Here is an 8,993-nt window from a genome sequence, read left to right on the forward strand (position 1 = left end):
TTTATTGTAACGTATAACATAAAACTGATAGGGCATACAGACCCTCATCTGCACCTTTTATTATACTGTTTACTTGCTAATATTCTTATATTCAGTCAATTATATTGTTTACTATGCTTATTTTAATTTGTACTATAATTGTATTGCTTATATTTATGTCTTTCTGCTATTACCATGCCCATACCTGTACTCCCCTCCAATGCTGCTATGACACCCAACACCGACTCCCGGGGCTCTAGCTCCGTCAATCATTTCTTTGGCGATCTCGAAAACTATTGGACAGGGTTGTAGCCAATGAGTGTAGCTTTCCAATGATACCCCACCTGGGGATGTACGAATCAGGGATCTAGCTGAAAAGTCACGAGCGAAAACAGGAAGAGAAAAACCGCCGAATGAATTGAAGTATATGAGGGGGGAAAACCCAGGAACGCTACACAGTTGACCAAAATCGCTCCTAATCACTCATTTCTAAACAGATTTTTATGAAATCTGGACACGTACTACACAAGACTTCAGGCTATGAACCCAGCCCCAGGGTGTCGTTTCAGCCATACTAATTTCTGGGGAAATACTGGTACTGGACTACTAACTACTACTATTCCTGATGAATTGAAAATGGGGGACCCTGATGTAAACAAGACGAAAGTCTTTCTCTGGTCTGCATCCCCTTAACAATTGTGTGTATTGAGCTGTACTGTATTGTACCCATTCTGCAATCTGTTAATAAAGTTTTCAATCAATCAATCAAAACAGCAAAACGTGAGTAACAAGTTTTTCTACAACTCAAGTTCAGACCTATGTTACACTATGTCATCTTTCAAAAGAGACCAGGCTCGTGCATGTGCTATAAGTATAAAGTATAGTGTTTTGGTTTGCAAGAAAAGTATGCAGTCCTCAAAATCGAAAACTAAAATGGCCAATTTTGGGGGCGCCTGTTACAGAGGTTTTAACTGAAGCACACACACCCACACCCACAGGGTATGATGTGATACAATGTATTTCATGTATCGTCCAGGGTTTTCAAGATAAGCGGTATGTTTATTTGATTTATTTTGTTTATTTAAACGGATTCCCATTAGCTGACGCCTAAGTGGCAGCTAGTCTTCCTGGAGTCCAACAACATACGCAAGATAACATACACTGATAGAACATAAGAAAAGCATATATCACAAAGACAATTTATCATTGAACAGAGAAAAAACACGTATCATAGAATAAAAAGAAATATAAAACAGGAGATGAAAAAACAAGAGATAAAATCCAGTTAGAACAAAATAAAACAATTTATCAGGGTGTGCATGTATTCAAGCTGTGCTGAAGACAAACATTTTATTGTGTGTGTGAGTATAAATAGTGTTTAAGATTTATTAAAACTAGCCTTTGATGTTCCGAACATCGCTGGGAAGACAGTTCCAGGATACTATCGCCCTATAAAAGACCACCCTTTTCATAAAATTAGACTTAGGTAGAGGTAAAGTAATGAATCCACCTCTTGCCCCTCTGGTGGAATGTGTGCGAGTACTTGCGCTGTACACAATGCAATTATAAAGGAACTTAGGAGTTTGAGTTTGAGTAACTATGAAAATATGGAATTAATTGAGCAGATAATCTTACCTTAACACTGAGCCATGAGACGTGCATGCATGTCAACCACACTAGATCTAGGTGAGCAGCCTAGGACCAGTCTAGCTGCCTTGTATTTCTATGTATTTCACAGTGTATTCCAGTTGTGTTTCTCATTATTTCCTTATTGAAACATTTTACAAAATGGGAAACACACTGCCCTGTAGCACCACTTGGAACTGAAATAAATCAGAAGGAGAAAAACGTTCCTATTATGATCATCCCAAACTCAACATTTTCCTCTACCTTTGGAACACTAAAGATAACAATCACAATAGAATGTAAAAATTAAATAGATTCTACAACAGCATCCGTCCACCCTATCCCAGTATGTTTTCTCTGTCCCACTCCCCTGTCCACTCAGCACGGCGCCGCTTCAACGATGCTCTCCCTCTCGTGGTGAGCATCTCCCCCCATCTCTGTGTAGCTGGGCTGGAGGCCTTGCTTCTGGAACTTCATGGAAAGCCAGTAGTTCTTGCGTCGCTGGATAAACGAAGCAGAGGAGAAAATATCATGTGATTTTTCATCACACCTTATTTTAGTTAACTAAAATGTTTTAGTTTTGGTGTTAGTTTGGTAGTCACCTGGATGAGGTAGAGCGGGGAAGCAGGATGAGTGTTGATGTAAAGAGCCAGCAGAACCATAGCCAACAGTAACACCACCGCAGCTACTACTCCAGCTATGACACCTGTATTAGCCGACACGTCCCTGGGCTTCACCTCTGTGGGCGTGGAAACAAGGTAAAACCGGTGATCATAATCAGAGAAGATATTCCTTTGTTTAGCCCTTTGGGGAAATTCGGGCATCATAGCAGCATGGGGGAGGGGAGGTATGGGCAGGGTAATACATTTACATTTTACATTTAGTCATTTAGCTGACGCTTTTATCCAAAGCGACTTACAAGTTCTGTACGACAAGTCATCAGGAAGGGCACAACTCTATCAGCTGAGTAACAATGTTCATCAAAGTGTTGAGTGCTACAGTGTAGGTTAGTATATTAGGACATGACAGTGCATGACAGTAAGGTTAGTTAGGGTTAGATTTAATAGTACTAGAAAGACATAAATATAGGCAATACAATTTGATCTGAATATAAAAATATGAGAAAAAATAAACAGTGTAAACAATATAATTAACTGATTATAAAAATATGAGAAATATAAACCATGTAAACAAAGATGCAGACGAGGGTCTGTATGCCCTATCGGTTATATTATACATTACAATAAATATAGGCAATAAAGAATTAGAATCTGAATATATACTATGAGTAAGAGTAAAAGTAAACAATATACACAAGGTGCAGTATACACAAGTTACCCTAACTGGCATGATATACTGTACATCATGCATTGTAGTCCGTACAGGTTTTTGTGGTTAAGAGTCAGACACACTTAGTGGTCAGACATTCCTAATCCTGTCACACATCTCTATTAATGTTTCAGACATATACATGTATTTCTATTATTATCTTTTTTTCCTGCCTGTACCCAAGGAAACTATAGAAGAAGGAATGGTCATCACGTCACTGTGTAGCGTGTGGAAACTTTCAGTTCGGCCGACATTGAGTTGAATGGGATGAGCCGTCTCCTCATTTATGACCCGTCATACAGGTTATTACCTTGGATGTTAGAATCATCAGCAATTTGTTGCACTGTTAACTAGCTAACGTTTGATATATTGGTTGATGTGTATTTCCTCAGATAGTTGGTATATTTTGAATTTGAATATAGGCTTCAATAGAACTGGCACCAAAGTCTGGCACCAAGCAGAGCATAGAACACTGGTATTCTGATGTGATGACCCTTCCTTCTTTTATAGTTTCCTTGCATGTACCTCCCCCCCACCTTCCAGATGCTGCTATAACACCTGAATCCTCAAGGGGATACATAAACACTTGACCTGACTTGAACTCACCATTGCCATTCAAGATGATCTGACGTTTGGTATCATCTGGAAGCAGATGTACAAAAAAAAATATATATATATATATATATATTAAAAAAAAACAGGTATTGTAATACATGAAACAAAGCAGCAGACTCAAATATCTGTATCGCCAGAGACTATAAAACAGAGATGACTCTAAATGTGCTGTCCGTTGACAAGATAACCGTGGACATTAACAGTGACTTGGAATGACACAAAAAGCACTACTGGCACCATTGTAGGTATAATTATGGAACTGACTTTACTGTATATTGAACAGATGATATCGCCATCTGCAAGCACACTGCTAATAATATAATAAAAGTTTTGTTTTATTTGTCACATAAAATGTACATGTTCATTATAGTGAAATGCTTGGTTCTGTTTGACCCTCCTGAGATTGTGCTTCATACAGTAAAAGACCAAACAATATACAAAATATACAATATACAAAACTAAAATGTACAAAATTCAAAAATGAGGTAGAAGAGGTATTCACAAATCTATTCACAATAAAGTAATTTAAAATACTAATGTTGAAGTTGAGTGCAAATGTGTAAGAATAATAATAGAAAGATGTTCTATTCTGTATTTCTTGTACAACTACAGTACTGCTCAAACCGCTTTACACTTGACCATATACATAAATTGTACCTAACCCAGCCAAGATACATCTCCCATATATGTCAATCACCTTTCACCTACCACCTTCAACAAGGCAGCCACCTATTGGCCCAAAGGACATCCTGTGATTTTGAATCTGATCACACGGTGGCCATTTTGCTTTTATGTCATGCTCAGGTTGGGTTCCTTTCCACCCTGTTCTCACAAAAGGAACCCAACCTCAGCATGACATAAGAGCAAAGTGGCTGTCGTGTGAATATGGTCAATGAAATTCCTGCATTATCTTTCAGCATGAGTTGCCCCAGTGAGAATCGAACCCCTGACCGCAGCTGTGTTATTATTGCTATGCTGAGAGCACCACGCGCTCTACCCCCGCCGAGCTACACCTCCTGTTCCAGACAGGCTCACCATCACAGCCATTTTGCCGGGGACTGAAGGGGGTCGGTGTCTCAGAGCCTGATGTGATAGAGGGATCGATGGAGCTGTCCGGTCTTCCTCTGGAGTACTCTTCGCAGGTCACGTCTTTGCCCTGTCCATATACAATAGTGTAGATACATGGACTTAAAAGATACAGTTCAGAGTTTATTTTACCATCTGAACAACCCTTATAGTCACATGTTTGACTTGTGTGTTAACTCATTCCCTGCCAACAGCGATTTTATACGTGTTTGTCCGCCAATCGTTGAACGCCAACCACGTATATATACGTTATTTGATCGTTATTTCTTTTATTCGCTATTTCCAGGGACGTGCACAGGACTTTAGAGGGGCAGGTGCTCAAAGGCTGAAAAGGGCACTACACTTGCGTGAATATATTAACCGAGCGCGATTTTTAAGGGCCCTTTTCGGGCGGGGGGCCCCCTTTTTATGCTTTTTGGGGGGTTTTGGTGATCAAATATTGAATATTGAACTATAATAATCAGTGCAGGAGCTCACTTATCCTTGAAAGACACTTTTATCACTGACTTAAAAGGCCCATACATCTCCATAAATGTTCAGGGGGGAGGGAATAAGTGCTTACCCTACAGACCCCAAGAAGTGCTGTATATTCTGTATTGTTTAATATAAATGCATTTTTTATTCCAATCCCGATTTGTATTTGAGATTCCCAAATCCCATCGGACTTGACTTCTTCGTGTCCCTCAATGAGTGTAATACCAGCATTCAACTGTATGCGCCACAGCGGTTTCTATCATCATCATCATCACCACCCACGCTATGCATAAAATATATAGGTCCGCGGAGAGGCACGCTGAGGAGGCCGTGCAAACTGCAATGGAATATGGGGCATCTCTCTCTCTTTACCTAATATTTTGATTCTATCCTGACATTTTTCAGTTGGAAGGGCAGTCTATATGCGTAACGGTAAAAAAATAAAAATAAGAAATTTTTTTTTCAAAAAGGGCACTTTTTTGATGAGGCTCAAAAAGGCAGGTGCTCAACACCCCTTGGCCTCTATGTGTGCACGTGCCTGGCTATTTCCATTTGTTATCCATCCAGACAGCCTGTGTTACCATAGGGCAGTGGTTCCCAAAGTCAGGGTCGCGACCCAAAGGTGGGCCGCGAGCAGCCACGGGAGGGCCGCGAGATGATTTCCAAAAAAATAAAAAATAAAAATAATCCAATTTATTTTCTGGGTCCCGGCCTGAAAAGTTTGGGAACCCCTGCCATAGGGAATGAGTCAGAGATCGCAAAAGCCCAATACCGCCGCCTGGTGGTATGCGGCCGATGTTGCACCTCCTTTGAGACTCTGTGTATGGGGCTGTGCGTCGATGAAATTCCTCCGGGCTGACTTTTCTAGTAACCTGGATCAAGGGCTTCACCCGATCGCATTGAATAGTTTTCGGGACCCCCGATTCATTATGCTTTGGTGGGTTATGTCGTGAGCCAAATGGACATACGATCTACCAGATGGCAATCAAATAATTGGAATATTCTTTTTGGAATCCCACCGGCCACAGGTAAGAGCAATTTAATGTCAATTTCAGCTGGATTGTGCCTTGTTTTCATAGCCATTGCCCTGATCAGCGTATGGGGTTGTACTAACGAATGCCGTTATTGACAATCAATTAATCAGAAACGCGACCCCCCCCCCCCCCCCCCTTTCATGCATTCATGATGGAACATAATACCGATCATATGCATTTGAATTTTTAAGTGTAGCGTGTGTAGGGACGAAATGCCAATGGATTTAATATAATACACGTATCGGGCTATTACTAGCCTCCCAGGAATTACCCTAAACCACTCTAAAACCATACTAAAACAATACCAGAATTATTTATTTTTTACATCTTGAACGATACTCAATCCCAAATGGGCCATAGTATTGCATGCATCCATAGCTATAATATAGAATATAGTTATAGCCCTGCAAACAAGGTGACCGACCCCATTGGTTTAATGCGTGGCAGCACATAGCCATATCCCATTCCCAGCGTGGCAGAGAAAGAGTTAACAAGAGTTTGATTTGTGTGTTAACAAACATTACAAATGTAAACAAGCCTTTTACAGCCTCAAAAGTCACAAAATACCAAAGATAGTGGATATATATAGGAAGATAAACAGGAAGAGGCTGTGCCAATGGGGTGAAATGGCCTCTTCCTGTCTTCTAAGTGGGTGCGGTCGCTTACATTATTGCTATTGTAGAAGCTCTTAAATTGCTAGCAATCATTACAAAAACACTGTAAAATAAAATAGATTTTCTTTGGATCTACAAGTCGGACAATTATTGTCTGAATGTCCAGAATACCTTCCTAATGGGGCCTACAGACTACACAACTTTAAAATGTGTATGCCTGCACTAATGCATTACAGAAGACAATAGGGAGTTGCATCATCTTGCTTTATGATAGTATTAGGGCATACATATTGCAATCATGGATTGTGCCTTTCAATTATAAGAGATCTGAAACTGCAAACAAACAAGCCATTCATTCACTCTATCCATATGTACCTCCTCTGAACAGTCATAGTCCAACCATTCCTGCCTGAGTCTGTCAGTGCCGTCTGAGCATCTAAAGAAACGACACGAGAAACGGATTGATATAAATTCAAAATTCAAAAAGACTCTTTGACGCGGAGACGTGGGTCCGCAGTTCAGTTCCCCGTCCCGCTCACCTCTGGAGGACGTTACACCAGCCACAGCCAGACGTTTGGTTGGATGTGAGGCAGAGCTCACAGCTGTTGTGTTGCAGGCAGGCTGTTTGCAGGCAGATAGGGGGACAAGGGGAGACAGGAAGGTTCTTTTGAGTGGTGATGGTGGGTAAATGGTGCATTTATATAGCACTTTTATCCAAAGCGCTTTACAATTTCTGTTCCTCACAGTCACCCATTCACTCACACATTCACACACCGACAGCGGAGGCACCCATGCAAGGTGCCAACCTGCTCATCGGGAGCAATTAGGGGTTAAGTGTCTTGCTCAAGGACATTTCGACACGCTGCCCGGGAGGAGTGGGAATCGAACCGGGAACCTTCCGATTACCAGACGACCGCTTTACCGCTCTAAAATGTGAAATACTTCATCCCTTTCGGCATCTTTTGTTAGTGTGCTAAAAACCTGAAATGATGGTCATCTTCCTGTAGACGAGAGAGCCCGATGTGGGACGGAGAGAGAGAGAGAGACTACTTACTTGGCAGTGCTGTGAACTCAAAGGCAGAGTGGTTGGTGATCTTCGTCGTGTCCATCTCAACCCGATGGTACTCATAAATCTTCCGTCGTTTGACAGCTATATCAGAGATATATGACATGAATATAGTGTGTCTGTGTGGGGGGGAGAGTACCTCTGAAGATTGATTGATTGTCAGCTTGCGTAAATGAAGCTATTACACAATGGATGTGAACATCATCATAGCTGACCTAGTGATTCAGGAGAAGGCAGCAGGAGCATCAAGCCATCGGACAAACCTGCCTTTACTGGGTGTTGAGCTGAAGTCATTGCCTCCACCGATAGAGGTATCTAATGGGAGTAAGACAGACACACACACAAAGCAGACAGGGAGACAAACTATGAATAAGGCTATGAGAAAGCAATATCCATTCAAAAGAAAATCAGGTTTGTGAATGATGCCATAAGTACATACAGCATATGTGACAAATGCTCCAAATACGGTTATATCGAATGCCGGACCCAAATGCCTCATCTATGGGAAAAGTCAATTGTAAAGTGGGATTTCAAACTAGGATCTGTGGCTAACTTAGCCTCTCCAAAATGTGTTTATATTATACAATTATAACTGGAGTTTTGTTATACTTCCGTTTGCAGCAGCCAACGTTGGCAACCTCAGCCACCAATAGCAAGGGACTTCTTCTCTATTGGCGTTAAATAACATTTACATTTGTACAGATTTACCAAATTATCAAAAGACTATCAAAAGAAAAAAACACTAAATTGATAATTTTTCAACCTATCCAATTTTAGGACACAACCCTTGATATCTGTGAAAGACAAAAACAACACACACAGACACACACACACACACAGACACGCACACGCACGCACACACACACACACACACACACACACACACACACACACACACACACACACACACACACACACACACACACACACACACACACACACACACACACACACCTTCAGGCTTCACACACAAACACTTGCCCTCCATGCCCAATTTCAGACTCCAATTTCAGCCAAAACTGTGTGCGCTAGAGGGTGGGAACATTTTTGTGCACCAATAAATGAACAGACCAAGCTACAGAGTTGCTAGTCGCAGCTATAATAAATAAATAAATTATAATAATAACTCTGCCGTAGACAGATGTGCTTTTGGATCAGGATGTTCAATAA

General features: G+C 41.0%; 1 protein-coding gene across 3 annotated transcripts in view; it reads right to left on the reverse strand.

The window, feature by feature from the left end:
- Positions 1-1,042: 1,042 nt before the first annotated feature.
- The window catches only part of LOC311241109 (plexin domain-containing protein 1-like), a 25,890-nt gene continuing 17,939 nt past the window's right edge, over positions 1,043-8,993 (reverse strand). For 2 of the 3 annotated variants that reach the window (XM_084329809.1, XM_084329808.1), the window contains exons 7-14: positions 8,039-8,138; positions 7,812-7,907; positions 7,297-7,378; positions 7,133-7,193; positions 4,585-4,705; positions 3,541-3,576; positions 2,208-2,344; positions 1,043-2,106 (exon numbers count right to left, since the gene is read on the reverse strand). In XM_084329809.1, coding sequence (XP_084185935.1) covers positions 1,984-2,106; positions 2,208-2,344; positions 3,541-3,576; positions 4,585-4,705; positions 7,133-7,193; positions 7,297-7,378; positions 7,812-7,907; positions 8,039-8,138 — 756 coding nt within the window. In that variant the 3' untranslated portion in view covers positions 1,043-1,983. The remainder of the gene's footprint in view (positions 2,107-2,207; positions 2,345-3,540; positions 3,577-4,584; positions 4,706-7,132; positions 7,194-7,296; positions 7,379-7,811; positions 7,908-8,038; positions 8,139-8,993) is intronic. The other variant, XM_084329810.1, reaches the window with a different exon arrangement.

The sequence above is a fragment of the Notolepis coatsorum genome, assembly GCF_963971535.1.
Source record: "Notolepis coatsorum genome assembly, chromosome: 14".
NCBI classification, from domain to species: Eukaryota; Metazoa; Chordata; class Actinopteri; order Aulopiformes; family Paralepididae; genus Notolepis; species Notolepis coatsorum.